Source organism: Triturus cristatus, chromosome 8, assembly GCF_964204655.1.
Source record: "Triturus cristatus chromosome 8, aTriCri1.1, whole genome shotgun sequence".
NCBI lineage: Eukaryota > Metazoa > Chordata > Amphibia > Caudata > Salamandridae > Triturus > Triturus cristatus.
In genome coordinates this window covers 789,482,073-789,502,217 of record NC_140591.1, presented here as the reverse complement: position 1 = coordinate 789,502,217, position 20,145 = coordinate 789,482,073, and the positions used below count along the sequence as shown (strand labels likewise).

Genomic DNA, 20,145 nt, shown 5'->3' with positions numbered 1-20,145 from the left:
GTTTAGGAGCCCACACATTCAATAGAGTAGGGCTCACCTCACGTATTGATTACATTCTACTAGATATTCGTCTATGGACTGTATCTACTGATATGGTAATTGGTTCCACAGTGGATAGTGATCATAATTTTTTGTCTTGCCGCGTGAAGAATTCTTGGACATGGCCCGAGCAAGCTTCAAGCACTGATCCTATTTTATTTACTAAGGATGTTGTCCCCTCCAATTCTGCCAGGTTCCTGAAGTGGACGAAGGTTGTTGGACAAGACTTTAAAATCCAGTCTATTTCTGAAATCCTGTCGATGAGAACTAAGGAATTGGAGGCAGTTGATATAAATTCACTAGCAATATCTAAGGCAACTTCTATTTACGAAGCAACTATCAGTCAGATGAGTTCTCACTTTCAGATTAGGCAATTTTCTAATCATAATAATAGAAACAAAAAAGGGTCCAACTCCTGGTTTACTAAGGGTTGCAGAATAAAGGGAAAAGCCTTATCTCTTGCTCTTAAAAGGAAAATTCCTTCCAAAATTAGAGAAGCTAGGAAAGAATACAACGCTGCCACCAAAAATGCCAAACGTGATAGGGAGGAATCTTATTGGCAGGCAATTAAAGATGCTTGCAACCCAAGGGAATCTACAGTCTTTTGGAATTTGATTAAAGCTGCTGATTCCAATTGTACTGTCCCAATCCCTAACCATATCACTAATTTAGAGTGGCACGCCCACTTCTCTAAATTATATTCACGACAGGATTCCTTGGATAACCAGCAGCTTGCAGAACAGGCCCATTACCTACATACTGTTGATGAAGTTATATCTTTTAACACCACAGAAATTGTAGATGCAATTAATCGCATCGTTCCTGCTAAAGCAGCAGGACCGGATGGTATTCCGGGAGACCTACTCCGATTAGAACCAGTCAGATGGGCCAACTATATTTTGCTTTTGATTAACTTAATTGCTAAGGGCGCACCAGTCGCAGACTCCTGGAAAGGAGACGAAGTAGTCCCAATATACAAAAAGGGGGACAAGGAGGAGCCTGCCAACTACAGGCACATAAGCCTGATAGATGTCATCCAGAAGGTGGTTGGCAGGGTTCTCCTACACAGGATTCAGGACTGGATTGATGATGGCAGTATCACCTCTCAATATCAAGCGGGGTTTAGAAGGAATATCGGGACTATCGGTCAGGTCTTTAAGCTGCTCCTCCTCTATTGGAAAGTGGTAGTGATTGGTAGGGGCAGCCTTTACCTTGCCTTTATCGATCTTAAGACCGCGTTTGACTTGGTACCTAGGGGGAAATTGTGGTCAGTTCTAGCAGAAATGGGCATCCCATCGCAAATCTTAAATTTATTGATTGGCTTACACAAAAATAATTATGCTTGTGTAAGTTTGGGTTCCCAGGGTCATGTTACTGACAGGATCATGGTCAGTAGGGGGGTCTGCCAGGGGTGCGCATTGACTCCCACCCTATTCTCATTGTATGTGAATGGGGTGGTTGAATTTTTGGGGAAAGATCCTGCCGACGCACCCATTCTGGCTGGTGATAAAATCGCGACCCACCTCTTTGCCGATGATACATTGCTCATCTCCAAAACTCCAGCTGGTGTACAGAAGCTGCTAGACAGATTCCATCTTTTCTGCACAATTCGTGGCCTTAAGATAAATACTGCAAAAACGAAGTTTATGGCTTTTAACCCTTATAAACAGTTTAGAACTAGCCTTACCCTTGATGGAACCCAGTTAGAGAGAGTCAAAACCTTTGATTATTTGGGGGTTAGACTCTCTGACAAGATGAATTGGAGATTCCATCTGGATAAACTGTTATTAAATCATAAGCGAGTAGCAGAAGCCATCAGGAAAGCACAAAGTTTATCATCAAGCAAACCGGTCACTCCTGCTCTCGCGGTCTACGAGAGTAAAGCAGTGAGCTCGGCCCTATATGGAGCCGAGCTCTGGGGGTTTGAAAACATCGACGACATCTCCAAGTCCGAACACAAATTCCTTAGAGAGCTAGTTTCACTTCCTATCAGTACTCCCCTGAGACCAATTTTATGTGATATGGGTAGGCGTCCCTTTAGTGACATTGCCAGGTCCCGTCCCTTGTTCTTTTGGGCATACCTCTCTGGGTATGCAGCAGCACTTTCAGAGGTCCTTACACTGGACCTAGGCAACAAAGTTAAATGGCTGGTGAACCTTAAGAAATTATTAACTGATCTTGGGCTGTCTGGGGAATGGGCAAGCCAGATTCCTCCGGCAAAAGAGGAGCTCAAATTACTCTACTGGAACTGGGTAGGTGATCGGGAGTTAAGAACTCATTTGGGAAAACGAACTGAGGAGTTCTTCTCACATAAACAATACAGTTGCCTCGAACCATACATGTACTTTATTCAAGTCCCAAGAGACAGAACTCTGTATATCCAATTTAGGTTAGGGTCCCTACCCTTAAAATCGTTAACAGCCAAATGGAATCCATCAAAACCTTCACCACAATCATGCCCATGTTGCCCTGCCCGGGAGGAAAGCACTGCCCATTTTCTTTTTGCTTGCCCTGCATACAAACTGGCAAGGGCCAGATGGCTAAAACCAATCTGCAGAAACCTTGGCACAACAAAACATTCAGTTGCCCTCCGAATTTTAAGAACAGACGGCACTCTACCGCTGGTCTGCGGGGTGGCAAAGTTTTTAGGCCGTGCATGGAATAAGCGCCAAAAAATACTAAAGGAAAGTTTTCTGGAGTCATATTGCCATAATGCCAAATTGGAATTATCAGGATGTTCTGTTTTACTGTTTTATCCCTATGAAGTTTTACCTATTTTGTGACACAATGTTTCTAGATGGATAAATGTATCTAATAATTTTAAATCTATAATCATTTTTTTTTTATAGTTTTTGTGTTTTGTATGTACAGATGTAGAATGCTGTTATGGTATTTTTTTTATCGAATAAAGCAACTTTTAACCTTTAACAACTGGGATATGTTTTGTTTTTCGCCCACTGTCTTGTTGCAAATTTTAAAACTCGATTTTCTATTGAAGTTGGATTTCGGATTATATTCTGCACATGACTGCTGTAACATGACTGTTTTTCCCAAGTTAATTTTCTGCTGAAGCTAGAATTTGTAATTGTATTTTGCACATGAACTGGCTGCTACCTGATTGCTCTTTGCACAATTTAGGATATGCTCTGTTACCTCAATCCTTTTGCTGCTATTCCCAAACTTTATATGCCGAAACTGCTAAGTGTTGAAAAATTTGTACTCGGAGTTGATGTCATTAAGGTGCTTTCGCATGTTGTGTTATATTTTATGCAATTATCTGTATGTATCCTTTTAAGCGGACCTCATTGGAGTTCCAAATCTTTAATAAATATTGAATTGAATTGAATTGAATTGAGTTAAGTGGATGGAATACTCCACCAAAGGTGACAGATGTCCCGTCTGCCGTAGTACAAGTGTCATGGGCTATAATTTTCTTTTAGTAAGGCAGATGGGACTTCCGCTACGTTTGTGGCGGAGCATCCTGTCTGCCTATATCAAAATAGGTGCCTAAATCTTTAGACAAGCGCAGGTGGGTTCTGTAGGGAACAGTCATAAAGTTAATTTATCTTGCTTAGTTCTGGTAGGTTCCTGGCCGATTGTGCCAGAAGGGGAGAACCCCCTTTGGAAAGGCACCATCCATGCTGGGCAGCACTCTGTCTATTTTTCCTCAGCATTTGGAGAACTATTCATTGCAGTTCTGGAAACGGAACATTAAAGGCACAGAAGCAGTAGTAGAGGTATGGGGGCACACACATTCAGCTTGAAGGGGCTCACAAGTGGCACCAAATGTGCAATGGCAAATGGGCAGCCGCATGCAGGCCTCAAGTGGAGTAGTAAGGGGGGGTGGTCCGCCCCGGGCGGCATGAGTTTTGGGGGCGGCAGTCTCCCACCAATGCCCCGCTCTTACCTGCCAGCAACACACACACACTCACCTCTTTCAGACTGCCGCCGCTGGGCGGCAAACGCAGGGGCTGCCACGGGCAGCCAATGGTCTAGCTACGCCACTGCAGGCCTCATGAATCAGCATCACCTACAAAAAGAGCAAAGGACAAAGCGGAAGCAAAGAAGTGATGAGGCAAACTCAGAGCACCAGACAGGGTACAGGTGATGGGACAACATGTGCAGCCACAGAAGCCCCCATGCTCAGATCATTGTCACACATGGAGTACAGGTGCAACAGAGACGTGTGGTGGCAAACGTGCCTTCATGCCTGATTCAACCTCGCTCGTCGGGGAGCACCCATCAGTCTAGGCAGTGGGCAAAGGACTCAGTTCTTGACAGTTTCAAACTCATCAAACCCTTAACTGCAGTGTGTGTCACTGACCTCATGGTCTGTTTCAGAGAACGGTAGAGACTCTACCTACCAGGCAGTCTATGTCTTTCTAGTATCAACGTTACAGAAGCAGCACAATCTTTTATATTCTTTACCTCTCCATGGAAAACAGCCCAGGTTTCTGCCAATGGCCCTAGCCTTTCTTCCCATGAGTGTACAGAGCTGGTACCAGTAAATGGTACACTAAGAACAATCAAAAGGTCCGGGGTCAACTAATTTCCAGAAACAGTGGAAATTGGGCTCCAGACTATACCTTTGTTGCATGACAGTCATTCGGATGTGCTGTCTTTTTGGTGTGGCAAAGCTCCATGACAACCACTACCAAGGTAAAGCACCTCTCTGACTTTGTGGCCTGGGAACCCGACAATGTCTGTCCAATAAGGCACTGTTGCTAGACTTCACTCTCCAGTAGCGCCGGTAACAAGGGACAGGAGATGAGCAGGTATCCCTTCTATTTCTGTAGGTCTTCATCTTTCACTTTACCTTTGACCAGAGTCTTTTGTTCATGTATTGATTCTCTCAGGTCACAAACTGATATGTTGTAACCTCGTTTTCAGGATAGGTAAACCAATGCTTAATTTGAGCCAGTGCTTTCCGGTGCGCCGCACCGCCACTTAATTGTCAACACCAGCACTTAATTGATAAGACCTACACTTTTGACAGTCTGCCACATGGTGCCGCTGTTTGTCCTGTTTAAAAATGTGCGAAAAACAGTTGTTTATCAATTCAAAATAGATGAAAAATTACTAGTGTGTGCCTTCCAATTGATCCTTAACTGCTTTGAGGACTGGAATAGTCTGAATTGTCGCTCTTGTAGGAGTTTGATGGTTAGTATTTGTGTTGGTACTTTCACTGGCAGCGCTGGCAGGGCAATGGGTTGTGTAAGCTGCAGTGGCCTCCTGACGAAGGACCTGGCACTTATTGTTTTACAAATTAAGCACTGAGGTAAACCCAAAAACTTTTACTACTCCATTCATGTATGCACATTAACTTGGCTTCACAATGGTTCCTGAGTGAAGGGGAATAAAGGACAGCAGAGCAGGGGGACAAGCAGGACAAGAAGAGGGAGCACCACTAATTACAATTAAATCCTATAAAGCATCCTATTACCGCACAACATAAGGGGCTACTCATTTATAGGCAGCACAGCAGCAATTGTTACCAAACCTCTCACATACCCACGTACTAGTGAGGCAAACCACATACAATCTGGCTGAGTCAGAAACCCGCCATGACAAGCTCTGCATCTGTACACTTGCACATAGTCTCTCTACTGGGTGAATGTATGAGGGAGTGCATCCCGCCACTGTTGGTTAGTTGCCACACTAGTAATTCATGAGAATAAGAAAAAACATAGGGTCCGATTCACAAAGGTAAACTCAGACGAAAGTCTAACTTTACGACTTTCGGTATTCACAATCGGGCCCACACTTCTCAAGTATTTGTTCAATCCCACTTTTTGATGAATACAAAGTGAATCCATCCATTATATAGATACTGTCAGTAGCATAATTACATTGGTTATCTATGCCGAACAATCCAAAATATGACACTATGCACTAGCGTGTATAGAATGATTAAAATACATATCTCTCGTGCAAAAGTAAAAAACTCAAATATATTTACATGTATTCCATATTCTGGTCCGTGTGTCGATATTTCGGCCTGGTTGGCAGACAGTCTGTGGGTCTCACCAGGACAGGGAGTTTATCTGTCAGTCTGCATGTTGAAGCTCAGATTTACAAACACTTTGCGTTACTTTTTTTTTTAACAGAATCCTAATGCAAAGTGTAGTAATGGTATTTACAATGGATTGCACCCAAAAATAATGCAAAGCTTTACTTTGCATCAAAGGGGCGTTCGATTGGTGGTGCATGGGAGTTCCTATGCAACCACTCATTGGTTTTAGTCAAATTCCTAACTACAAAGAATTGCAGAGAGGAATCTGTGCCATAATCCTGCACCTCCTTGAGGTAGGCATACCTGGAATACTTTTTTCATTTCACCCTTGTTTTTGCCTTTTTGCATGTATGCTGCATTTTACGGAGTTCTAGAGAAGGTCTGATCAAGTGTGTCTAGGATGAATAAAGGGGAGAAGGAGATTCAAGTTGATTACTCACGTCTTTATGTTGTTTTATTGTAGAAGACCTTTTTGGTGTCAGACAAGGCCTCACAAATGTGCCTAAGTAGTAAGAAAAAAAGCATAACCTGTCAATTTTTATTGTGAGGCTTTTTTTTTTTTAGTATTCATTAATAATAATTAACAGTGATGTTTGAATTAAATACAATTAGTTTAATTATATTTTATTAAGAGATAATGATACATTAAATTATAAATCTAAAAATGGTTTTCAAATGATTAATAATTAAATATTACATTTTTATTTTTATATTTTTTCCATATTAAATTATATTTACTTATATTTGAAGCTATTTTCTATGGGAAGGAGCTGCAGTATCAGTGCTTGGCTATGTGTAGTACTGGACTTACTACTGTTTATTTTTTGAAGTAGTCATTTACAATCATAAATTTGGCTCCAAGCCCATTTTCAGAGTGTGGAGACATGTAAATCAACACTTTTGAGTTAAAATGTAAGAGTTAATTACATATGTAAATTACTCACAAGTGTAAATTTCCTTTGTGAATAGTCCCAATTATGTGTTAATTGCGAATATTGCACCATCCTGGAGGATTTTGGGCCAAAGAAAATACATGATATGCATGTAAAATTCCCCCAATGCAATGCTGATTCTATGAATATGGATGTAAAACTGATTTTTGTAGCCAGAAATTATATTTGTAGCTGAAGATTTAGTTGCCCAGTGCTTACGGCTCTAATTTAACCAGACCTTTTCCAATAACAGATGGGGACCGTGTCTATTTAAATCTGCCTCTGGAAGCAACTCCTCTGGTGGCTATTCTGACAGGTATCCCACTCATCAATCAGGGCACAGAGAAAACTATGGTAGATTTGTTGCATAAGGTTACCAACTGGTGTGACAACACAATAGTATGTGGACACTACATATCACCACACATTATTATGGCTAGAAGAGTGGGCTGGGTTGTCTCTAGCGTAAAAAAGAATAGGGAGGTAGACTGCATTGTGGTTAACCTAAGACATCCCAAACACATGAAAGCTATGGTTGATAGCTACTGTAGGCAAGAATCCAAAACTACAATTAGGGTCGTCCCTTTCCATTTCTTCTACCCTGCCGGTATGTCATACCGAATGAGCTCCAATATTAATCGGGACCCCCGACAAGTGAGGACATCTCAGTGTTTGAACACTAGATCAGCCATTTCTCCAGCCAAGAGATTTGCCCCACTGGAGGGTCTAGACAATATAGATTGACAAATGGCCTCACCTAGTGTTAGGACAACTGTAGGGCCTCCTTTATTACTGGTCGAAGCGCCCTTTTCTTCGCATCAGGCAGACCCGACCTCTCTCAGCCTTCCAATCAAGAAAATAATTACCTGGAATATCGCAGGTTTGACAGCCAAATGAAATGATACACAGTGGCTAGCGACAATAGAGTCATGGAATGTAGTTGCATTACAGAAAACCTGGGACACATCTGATTCCTTTGTTCTGGACGGTTTCGTTTTTTTCAAGTGTCATCTCCCTCCACAGCAGGTTGCTTTAAGGGCGGCCTGCTCACCTTGATATCGCTTAAAATCGCCTGCACCACCAAAGTGGTGACTTGTCACTCACTTTATCTACTAGCAGTGGAATTAACTTTTACCAAGCATCCTAATCTGTTGGTGATTAACTTCTATAATTCTTTTTGTAGATAAAATGATAGTGAACTCATTGTTTCCCTGGAGGGATTTCTTGAGCACTATGGGGAGGTGGGACACCCATATTATGAGGTTATTATTTTTGTGGACTTTAACGTACACCTTTGCCAGCCTAACTGCACTTTAGGCAAGGGACCCTGGGACGCCTTATCTTCATCTGTTCATTTTGAACATTCGGACCAAGGTCTCCTAATAGAGGGTCTACTTGCAGCCAACAATCTACATTGTCTTGAGAACACTGGCAAACTAGATTCTGTCCCAACCTTTATTGGTAGGGGCTGTGTCCTACTATTGATTTCATCCCTGTATCCACTTTCTAGCTCCCGCCGTGCTCAACTTGAACTCCTGTAGTTTTAGCAATCATAATCCGCTGACTTTGGAATTGGTGGGGATTCAGGTCTTTCATGGAGTCGATGGTAAGAGCCTATCAAATAGGAAATTCAAACCAATAGATCAAGCACATAGAATTAAGTGGGATAAGGTACTACCAGATTTGTTTTAGATAAGGTATATGCAGAAGGTGCAGAAGACATTGAACTCTGTCATGATAAATGCTCACAGGACAGTTTGGTATTAGTCGCCTATAGTAATCTAACTAAGTGGATCGCGGATAACCTAATGGCTTTAGGCAGAGCAGGAGACTCTAGGGGGAAAAATGGTTTGACAGTGCATGCTCCAAATCACATAAATCCCTCGTGACTGCTTTGAAACAAAAACCCAGGAATGAGGAAAGGGTGAAGGCATGTAGGAGAGCCTATAAATCCGCCATCAAGCAAAAAAAAGAAGCTATAAGAGATCAGGCATGGGATGATCTACGTTATGCCAGTGTATTGTTTGATAGCTCTAAATTCTGGGAAGTGGTTACTAGCCCTTTCTTTGTAGACCAACACTCCTCTAGAGTGGACTGTACCATCTCCGCTGATAAATAGGTCAAACATTTTGAACAGATTTATAGGGGGATGGATCTAGGGGAGAACAACATTTCATGGGAGCCAACCGCAGACACCGGACCGTTGACCTTTATGGTGGACGAGGTTTTTAAACCCATCGAGGCCACAACTGGGAGGAAAGTGCCCGGTCCGGACAGGGTCCTGTTGTACCTTTATAAAGCTGACTCTGTGATGTGGGCCAAGATTGTGACTAAGGTTTTTAAAGCAGTAGCCGTGAGTGGCCTGCCGTCCTCATGGCCAACGGCCGTCATCTTGCCCATTTTCAAAGCGGGAGCGAGGGACGACCCAGCTTATTATCGCCCGATCTCCTTACTTGATTTGGCTGCACAAATTATGGGGCTGATGATTTTGGACCGCTTAACAGTATGGCTAGATGACTCCAATGTAATTTCAGATCTCCAATATGGCTTTAGAAAAGGAAGAGGAACCTTGGACCAATGCATCAATTTGCTTTTGGTGATTGGTAAATATACAATAGCCAAAAGGGGACTTCTGCACATGGCCTTTATGCACTCAACATCCGCATTCGACTGTGTTGATAGGTGTAAACTATGGCCCTTGCTGCTAGACATGGGCATGGATGCTGACCTGGTGGCCTTCTTGCACTGGTCACACTCAAACCTGACAGCCTCGGCCAGATACAATGAAAATGGCTCAGTTCCAGCATCCTTGGAGGTTAAGCGAGGGGTAAGACAGGGATGCATCCTAGCCCCCGTTTTGTTCAACCTATTCATTAATAATATACGGGGATGGTTTGTCAGCTGTGTGCAAAGACATCCTCAGAGCTGGTCCCCAACTTATCCCAACTCTGCTATATGCAGACAACGCGGTGTTACTTGCCAGGACAGCTGTGGGGTTGCAAAGCCTTTTAAATACTTTTACTGATTTTATGGTCGCACTCGACCTTTCTATTAATTTTTCCAAATCACATGCAATGACGATAGGTAACACAAAGCTCTCCAAAAGTAGGCTCCTTTGCAGGGGGAGAGAACTGACTAAAGTTTCTACATTCCCTTATTTTGGTGTCCTGTTCAATGAAAGGGAGTCATGAGTGGTTCAGAGAGCACTCAAAAAGAACACCCTGGCCCGAGCAGCGGGAGCCACAATGGATTTCGCTAGGATTAGGGGCCAAACCGTTAACCGCCCTCCGGAAGGTTTATAATGATAAATGTATACCCTTGGCCACATATGGCAGTGATGTCTGGGTTTATACAGATGTTAGTGAACTGCAGGTGTCTGAGATTAAATTCCTCCACAGACTCCTAGCAGTACCCCCTTGTACCCTGTCCTTTATGGTACATGAGGAACTTGGGCAGGGTTACAGCTCTGATCTCATTGCTATGGCCCCTTTAGTGCGGTGGTTGAAAAGTTGGTCCAACCCCGCTCCTACATTGAACCAGTTTGTCCTGGAGGACTGTTTGAGGCTTGATGGGGGTCCTAAATATTCCATGGCTGGGTTATGTCTTAGAGCAGTTAAAGAATCAAGGGAGGCCTGCGCTGTTTACACGCCATAGGCAGATGTGCCTTAGTAAGTTGAGAGACATTAAATTACTGTTCTTGGCTAGGAGGGTGGCAGAAAGGCAAAACAGGGAACTTATCAATCCCATAAAAAGGCAATATTTAATATTGAGGCCAGGTACTTTAGGACATCCTTACTGGGCTTACATTAATAACCTGCGCCTCTGTTTTCTCCTAACTAGGTTTAGGTTTAATTTCATTTACTGGTGTTTATCTGTCCCAGGGGCTTTTCTAAGCCAGGTGCCCTAAACCCTTGCTCCTATGATCATTTTTTTAAACAAGATCTTTAACATTTCATTTTTTTTTGTGATTTTTATAATAGCCTATGGAAAAAATAAATTCTTCCACTTTTAAGGCACTGCTATTTTGCACAAGTTAAGCCAGCCATGATATATTTTGCAAATGCTATCTTCGCCCCTGATCCGCTTTGGCGTTGCTAGTTTTCTAACAGGTGCTATAAGACAAAGGAATAAACTGCTTATGGCATAAGTGAGAGCTTTTCGTTCCTGTTTTATGATGAAATATACATGACTTTAATAACGGGTTGCTTTAAGAGATTTTCTTGTATTACATTAGTTGTTTTATACATAAACATGTACTGTACAATTTTGCAATTTATAGGTCCGTTTAAAGTCTAGTCTTTGCACTTACTGAGTAACATCCAATTGATTGTTTGACACTGCTCTTTTAATTGATTTAGATGGCTCAGATATCCCTATTGGAAATCGCATATGAAATATTGGTCTGTTTTTTATTACTATGCACTGGTTAGTTTTTAGTACTTATTTACTGTGCGTTTTATGAGCTATTATGGCCTATGTTGGCCGAATAAAGGGCCATATTAACAAGGAACGGCGATAACATTATGGGCTTGATTGTATGCCCTTGAGAATTCCCATAGAAGCCCAGGATCACCCCAGAACCTGGGCTTCTATGGGAATTCACAAGGGCACACAATCAAGCCCATTATCGCTGCTTTAGTGGCAGTTTCCTGCTGCTAAAGCGGAGATAATGTTATCGCCGTTCCTTGATAATATGGCCCAGAGTTTCCTTTGGCTTGATTTCATTGCCCTACCTGTGCGCTGTAATGCCTTCGAAATGTGATCTAAAGTAAATGTCTCTTTTCTGCATGCGATCATTTTTTACCTTCTGCCATATTGCTGAAGTGCTCTCAGGCATATACTCACCTGACTGAGCAATCAAAGGTTTTGTTGTGCTTCCCTGCGAAGAGAAAGAATTATACAAACAATAAAAGCGTACAAGCATGACAAATATCTAAAATGTCTGTTTCTGTTCAAAATTCACTGTATTTATGAATTTAATTAGAGATTGCACTCTCTCAGTATGTTAGTTTAAAACCTATTGATTTTTTTCGCATAGTATCACTTTTTTATAGTCATAACTGCCATGTATTCAAGAACTCCTAAGTAGTGACAATATCTGAGAAACAGCTACTGTCGAACACGTTCTACTCTAAACTGAGACCTTAAGGGGCATATTATCAAGAGAATTATCGCCGCTTTGGCGGCCGTTTTCGGTCAAAAAGCGGCGATAATTCTATCGCAGAATCAACAAGGGCACGCCTACGCGTGTTTCCTTGTTTAAGCAGCCCTTTAAACGCCACTTTGCATGTCAGCGATGAATATCGCTAATGACATACAAAGTAGGCGTTCCTTTCCATTGCTCTATGGAAATCCGCACTGACACTGCAGCGCAAGATTATCAAGCCTCGTGCAAACCCTCGATAAAATAAAATAAACCGCGCTAACCGCGGTTATCGCAGGTTTGTAACACCTGCTAAGAAACTGACCTAGCCATACTTTTAATGGCAGGTGGATTGAACGGCTGAGGCAACGGGGCATATTATCAAGGAAATGCGATAAATATCGCATTTCCCGCTTTGTGCAATTCTGTTTCAAGCCACTATCGCTGGATTTAATCGCCGTGGAGATTTGCATTGATAATAATGCGATATCTCGGCGATTAAATCCGGCGATACGTGGCGTTAAACAGAATCGCGCAAAGCGGGAAATGCGATATTTATTGTGTTTCCATGATAATATGCCCCTAAAGGTCGCCAGTGTACTGTACAAACATTCCTTTATAGTATTCTCACACCATGATGTCTGTTTTCTTCAGGTGAACCCGGAGTTCATTCATCATTTTGAAGACAAGGGGTTGAAGTTTGTCGGCCATGATACAGAGGGGCAGAGAATGGAGGTTGTTGAACTTCAAGGTATTGTGCCTCATAACGAAGCAAAAACAATTACAATGTGTGCATTTTTTACTTGAAAACATCTTGTAATCACATGCGAAGATATATACGAATGTAAAAAACGATAAGATATATTAGGATGTAAACACTATAAGATATATACAAACGTTAAAACTATGAAGAGGACTCATAGAAGGGATCAAAAGCTTTTTATATGAGTCACGCTTGGCTTAGGTGAGAATTGATCCGGAATTTCCACTAATAAAACACACTTGTAAATGGAGGGGGTGGGGGGGATTATAATTTTTACCCTCGAGTGTATTGGACCCAATTTAAAGAACATTTTGCGCTCTTATGTTCAATGTAGCTGAATTAATTGATATTTCTCTCATTAGTTTTGAGAGTAATGCTACTCGTATGAAACCCTCGTAATAGGATAAAATTACCTGAATGCGAACGAAAAACCTTTATTAATCTTCCACCTGGGAAGATGAAAAAAATTCAAGAGGTAGACATTAAGGGGCAGATTTACAAGAAAGTGAGGCATCTGTACAGATGTGTCACTTTCCCTGCGCCACCCTTACAATACGGCGGACTATGGCGCAAGGATTGACCGATGCGTCAGAAATTCTGACGCAGCTGTTGGCAGAAAAGTCATGCATTTCTGTAGTCGTGTCGCAAGCACGACGCAACTCCAGCAATGCGTGTTGAGGCCTATTCCCATTACACTGCTTCACTTCTTACGCCTGCTTGAAGCAGGCGTAAGGTTTTGACGCAGTGGCGTCCTAAAAGTTGCGCAGTGAAATCTTGTAGATTTCACTGAGTCACTTTTACGAGGCCTTCATGCGTGGGAACGCCCACCCTGCATACATTATACCTGACGCAGGTATAATGTGACGCAGGGCTTTACAATGTGATGCATCTTCCTAGATGCGCCACGTTGTAAATAGGCCGCATTGTTTGCGCCGCTGTTGCGTCAAAAAAGTGACGCAACTGCAGCGCAAAAGTCACGCAAGGGGCTTGTAAATCTGCCCCTAAGAGTCCCTGTTCTCGCTCATATCATACTTGGTGGTCAACATATATCTGCCAACACAAATTGCCCCCTATGAGGTAAGTGGCATTCCTAAGGACTCCACATTGGGAGGGGGTGCACTTAAACGCCTAGCTAACATGTATGGTAGTGGCTCTGCATACAAATAGCGAAAAAACATCACAAAAGGCTTTTCTAAATAAATCCTTGTGCGTTCATTTCAACCGGATACAGCATGGTACTCCAAACGTTTACAGAGTGTGACAAAAAATATGGTCTCTGGTGTGACCGAGGTCCACATTGATGGGGTGGGGCATGGGGGGTGTAAAGTGGGTGCATGGGAAACGTAGTATGTATTTTACTTGGGCAGTGAGCCATGGAGGTATTTTGAGAGTTTAGTTCCATACTGCCCTCTAAATGAAGTCCTTATTCTCTATAAGAATCATACATTTGGCAAAACTGTGTTATGCTGTATCTGAGTCACTGTCCCTCCATCGCACCTAAGGGTAAGCCTACTCTGCTTGCTATCAGTACCCTGGTTGAGTCAAGTGTGCAAAGGAAGTAACTTGATTATTCAATTAGAGTGAAATAGAATTGCACAATTCAAAACCAGACACCCTGTAATCAATCCCAGATTTTCTCTTGATCAAATTGTGTGATCCTAGGAAATTTTGTTATTTCACTTTGCCTCCATTTTCTTCATTATGACATACAAGAGCACCTTGAAATACATGAATGAAGGATGTTCGCAGTATAAAACCTTCTTACGGATTTGATTTTATAAAGTATAATGTTGCTCAGGTATATTAACACTTCGGCCATCCAGAGGGGTCCACATAACAATTGGCTTCCCTCTTCGTTGACTGTTGGCATTGTTGTTTGGGTGCGACGAGGCTTGAAACATTCATGTTTCAAAACTATCACTTTTCAAAAATACTTCTCAATGCACTAAGGTGAAACGCTTCTGCATGTTAATGAAACACACTTTTTTTTATTTTGAAGAGGCTCGATCTTATTTTTACACATTTGTTGCACATTGTCTTTAAAAATGGCGTTCCTAAAGTTATGTGTTGCAGAACACCTTCTCAGCTTCTTTTCTTTTTTGTCAGTTAACCTGAATAAATGCTTGCCCGTTTATTTAACATCACCCTGAATGTTTGTGCTCCGTCCACTAAACTGCAGCCGCCCCGTGCTGCTGTTCACCAGGAAAGGGCACATGTAAAGGTCAGGGGGGCCATGTAGAGGTCAGGGGGCCGCATGTAAAGGTCAGGAAGGACTCAGGTGCGCCCCCCCCGGCCGTACGTTGAGTATCGCTGCATACGGTCTCATGGACGGGGAGCCATGGTAACCCTCTCATGTCAAGCCTACTCCACAGGAACTGCCAGACAGAGGACCTGAGATCCAGCAAGAATCCCCTGTATGGGAGTCGGTTGGGATGAGATGACCCTTTGTTTGCCCAGTGAGGCAAAACTTGATGATCAATCATGCCACATAAGCGAGGAAGGGTTTCGGGTCCTTAAGCTAAGCATAGAATTACGTTGGTAATCTGGACAAATAATTAAGGAAACCTCTCCCTTTACTGGGAACGTCATACTATGTGTACCATGTCAGGGAGGATGTATCACAGACCCAGCTAAAAAATTCCTTGCACTACATCCTTGTTGTATTTCAATTCTTTATTAGCATTTATTCACCTTCAGGTACAAACAGTTCTGACCATGGTCATAGTCTCACAGAGAAAACATAGTCAATGAGCTAAAGAAAGCAGACCGAAAAGAAAAGGGGGAAGATAGGGGCGGGAAGATGGAGGGGAATTAAGGGAAGAAAATACTTACGGGGACGGCAATCAGCAAGAACATTTGCAATGGAGATGTAAGTCCCTGAACAGTTACAACTACCACTACAGACACACCTTTTATGTTAGCCCTGAGATTCCCTAGTACAACAAGGTTCTAAAATAACTATGTACAAAAATCCCTCACAAGTGGGAAAAGGATGGGAAACACCATATGGTAGCTTTCCCACATCACAACAACGTTGGCGAATGTAGATAGAGTGCAGCTACGTCAGGAATCGACCCCATATGTCCTCAAATTGTTGGATAGGGTCATCCGATGTATAGATGATCTATTCATATGAGGCTATAGTATGCATATCAGTCAGCCAATGTCAGTAGAGCAATATGACATTCGATTTCCAATGAGGCAGAATTCTGACTGTGGCCACTGTTGGCCGTTGAGAGCCATCTATTAATGTGATGGGGCAAGGAATATGTGTAATGTAGGAGGGTGAGCCTGCTCGTCAGAGGGGGGTTTGTCCCTAGGGTAATGGTGATTGAATCCCACACTTCCGTCCAGTAAATCCTTGGCTGCCTACAGTCCCACACTGTGTGGCCAATGTCACCCAGCCGCACGTCACACCTCCAGCATGCAGTCTCGTGACATGTCTGCTCAGAAAAGCTTTGCCGGGGAGCAGTGCCATTGGTGCAGTACGTTGTAGTATCTGAATTTGAGACGCGTTTTGGGAGAGTCTTGTCATGAGTCTCCATAATGTAGAGCCCGTCATCATCCTCATTTGTTATAAAGTTGGAGTGTAATCACAAATTAGAGGCTGAAACATGGAGAAGCGATTTGAAAGCCTACTTTGATTTTCAATACCATATATGTTGATCTGCTATGATCCACTATTGAAATGTTTATGGCCCCTAATAACCCAACTTCTAGTCAGTGCTAATCCACCAGAGCAATGGTCGCTCTGCCCCTACTAGGTTGGGATGACTATCACTTTGACTTGGTGACCGTGGTGGACGGGCGTCATTGGCAAAGATGCTATACCAGCATAGCTAGAAGAGGCTTAACCAGTGCAAACCCAGCACTTCACCCGGACTCAAAATAGAGCGGCGGAACGGCAAGTTTGGTAGGTTGGGAGCACCTTTGATTACAGGCAATGCTACCGCTCTGCTAAACTCTAAATGACCATCTAAATTAATATTCTACCAGTCACCTCAGTAGCTTGGGCCCTTATGTTGCAAGCTAGACGTCTCACCAGCAGGCCACAGGGCAGTACTCAGGGCCGCACTGGGAACCAAAACCGGCCCTGGCAAAGTGCTCGGCTGGCCCCCCGGGGCTTGGGGGTGCCGCCGAGCTCTTTACCAGGGCCGGTTTTCGTCCGATTTTGTTACAGGGCCTATTTTGCAGCTATGCTGCAAAAAACGGCCCTGTAACAAAAACGGCCCAAAACCGGCCTCCACCTGTGCGGCGCACTGGGGGATTGCCCGGTGCCCGCTAAGGCCAGTCCGGCCCTGGCAGTACTGAAAGAGTGCACTGTTGCTTTGTACCTCTCTCCTCTGTTGTGGCTAAATTGTTGGAAGTTCAGTACCACTCACGTGTAGATCACGAAACCTTCATGTAAAAGTCTTGAAAGCACTAGTTTTTCATTCTACTTCGGAACATGTATATCTTCCCCATCTGTCTCTAAGACATGCGATACAGGACTTCCCGCTGTCGGCTCTATGTTTTGAAGCCAAAATTTGATGTGCTTTCTCGTTACTCATTAAACACCTGTTTCGCAGTGTGTACGGTGTGTTCTGCCATGTTTGCTAACAGTAAGGTAAACTCTTTTAACTGCCCTTACCTGTCTATAGTCCTGCATTCTGCCTATTTCCTGGCATTGCCCTTGCATCTCTTAGGGACGTGCCTCCTCCCCTTGGCAGTTCGGGCTGGACTGTTCCCATGAGGCACAGGGTCAGACTGATTTGCATATGGCCATGTCTGAACTGGGGTGGCAGGGTGGGCTAAAGAACGGTGATGGATCAAACCCAGATCTGTTGACTGGGTGGGAGTGTTTGATTGGTTCTGATGCTCCGTCCATCACCACCACCGTTTGTCCTCCCCGGAGTGAGCAGAGACATTTTAGCTCGAAGGCTAGGGCTATTACATTTCCCTGTACAACTAGAGTTAGGCCATCCACCCCACCCGCTGTCTGCACCTATCTATAATTAACTTTCTTCGGTTTTTTTTCTCATAACCATCAACGTATACAAAATCCATAATTTGCGCAGTCTCAAAAGATTTACAACAAAAGGATAAAATCCATGTAATTAGCATCATAAATATACATGAAATGAAAGAATGAGACCAATAAAACAATCAAACTTTCGATTAAGATGTTCACATCATGTTAAAATTTTACGAAATACGATATAGAATACAAAACACAATTCACCTTTTTTCCTGTACTTCCACATTCTCCTTTGATTCCATAATTGCACCTATCCTGTATTAGTGATTGAAGAGTAATCTGTGAACCATCAGTAAGTGCAAGTCGTTCTGTACATATGGGATCATTAAAAGGCCAGCTCCCAGGAGTTCTATACTTCACCCTCAGATCTACAGTGACTGTTGCATTATGAGTGACTGTGAGGCTTCCTATATCTAATTGTTCCAGTTCTGTGGTTGAGGTGAATGGCATGGTTATATAGTCTGTTCATCTGTAGGCCATGTGAGCCTATGTGTATAAAGATATGTTCCTCACCCCATGATGGCAGGTCTCCATGCATCAGTCAGTCCCATGTCCTCATGTCTCTTCCGAACTTTCTTGGAAATCACCCGTGCAGATTTGACCCTCGCTGTGGACCTGTGGTAAATAATTTAATTACCGGGACTTAATTTGATGCGGAAAATCTATAACAATAGCTCAGTAAAATAAGAGGCAGAATCCGTGGTATTAGAGGTTCGGAACGGGCTTTATTCCAGAATCAATTTAAATTGAGGAGCTCCATATTCCATCACCACGAAGGTTCAGGAAGTGAAGAACGTTACTTTATTGACAAGTAATCATTTTTATACAATAGGCATTACAGTGAAGCAAATGCAGGAGGCGTAACAATTGATAGTAAAGATAAAACATACATGCGTAGCAAAAGTGGGTGTAACTGGGTGTAACTAAAGAACGTCATCAGGTATGATATCATAATAGGGTGGTTCCATGAAAGAATTTCGCAATGTCAGCAGAAATACTTGGCAGAAATGCGCGCGCGGCAGCATGACGTGTGATTGACGTGCAACTAGGGGGTGAAGGGGACTTGACATTTAGCTCTACATGTGGCGACAGAAGTCTGGAGGGTCAAGTCAACCTAATCCCAAATCATATCTAACATCCTATGTTTAGAGAACTATGTTATCCAAAAGAGAGGTCTCTTAGAGTAGAATCTTATTCTATACTGACTATACTGACTATACTGACTGTTAGTGCGTGTACAAGCGTCTAAGTGTCTACACTAGATGCGAGGGCCGAAATCTTCCATAGTAACAGGGCTATGAATTACTTGCATAAAGACAGAGAAGCCGGGCCTTTTGCTCGGTAGCTGGAAGAATGTTTACTTAAACTACTAGACAGGAATGCATTGGGTAGGGAGCGGAGCAGATAATTTCGAAGGTGAAATACAGTTTTTGGCAGGCAACAGGCTGATGTCAGGCACCGTTAGCTGCGCAGAGAATGAGGACAAAGTTCATGGATACAGATGCGAGCTCAGACTGGAGCTTTCAGAGGCAGAAGGCAGGAAAAGCTTGATGGCAGAATCAGGGCCTACTTGCCTGGACTGTAAAATGGCATAAGTGAACCATATAAAGCCGGTGGCCTTTCATACTTAGGAATGGAATATCCAGCCCATTCATGGCGGATCTGAAAGAGGACATGTTGGCGGTGGACGCACATGTGTTTGCGTCTTCATAACTGGAACTGGAGGGAACATACATGTACTTGTGATTTATACATGAAACCGTTGGGGTCCAAGATAGGGGACATAACTGACCAGAAAAATCCATATTTCCACATTCCCTCCTTGTCCCCTACTTGCCCGTCAAGAGATATCAATCTTCATTAATCCATCGATCTGTTCATATAGCATAATTTGTTCTTCTTTCTTCTTCCGTGATGAATGAAATCTTGTTGGTGGAATACACGATGTGGCACACAGACCACAGATCGCTGGTCCACATTGTAGACATAGACAGCAACTGAATAATATGAGGAAGCCAATACCTAGGAAGGATAGGACCTTCCATCCAAAGGTAGATAATACACTCCAAAACCAACCGGACCAAGTCCAGGTGCCTGGATTCTGGTGTATCTGGCTTACAATCTTATGAAGGCGAGTTATGGCTTTATATACAGATGGCGAATTTTCTGGTATGAAAATGCAACAACTTGATCCGATGACCCTACAAGCTCCGCCCCTATCGGCCAGGATGACGTCAA

General features: G+C 43.0%; 1 protein-coding gene across 4 annotated transcripts in view; it reads left to right on the top strand.

Annotated features, from left to right (window-relative positions):
- Window positions 1–20,145, top strand: part of LOC146805091 (CTP synthase 2) — a 1,453,753-nt gene that overhangs the window by 1,103,839 nt on the left and 329,769 nt on the right. For all 4 annotated transcript variants that reach the window (XM_085622227.1, XM_085622228.1, XM_085622229.1 and 1 more), the window contains one exon: window positions 12,782–12,878. In XM_085622227.1, coding sequence (XP_085478353.1) covers window positions 12,782–12,878 — 97 coding nt within the window. The remainder of the gene's footprint in view (window positions 1–12,781; window positions 12,879–20,145) is intronic.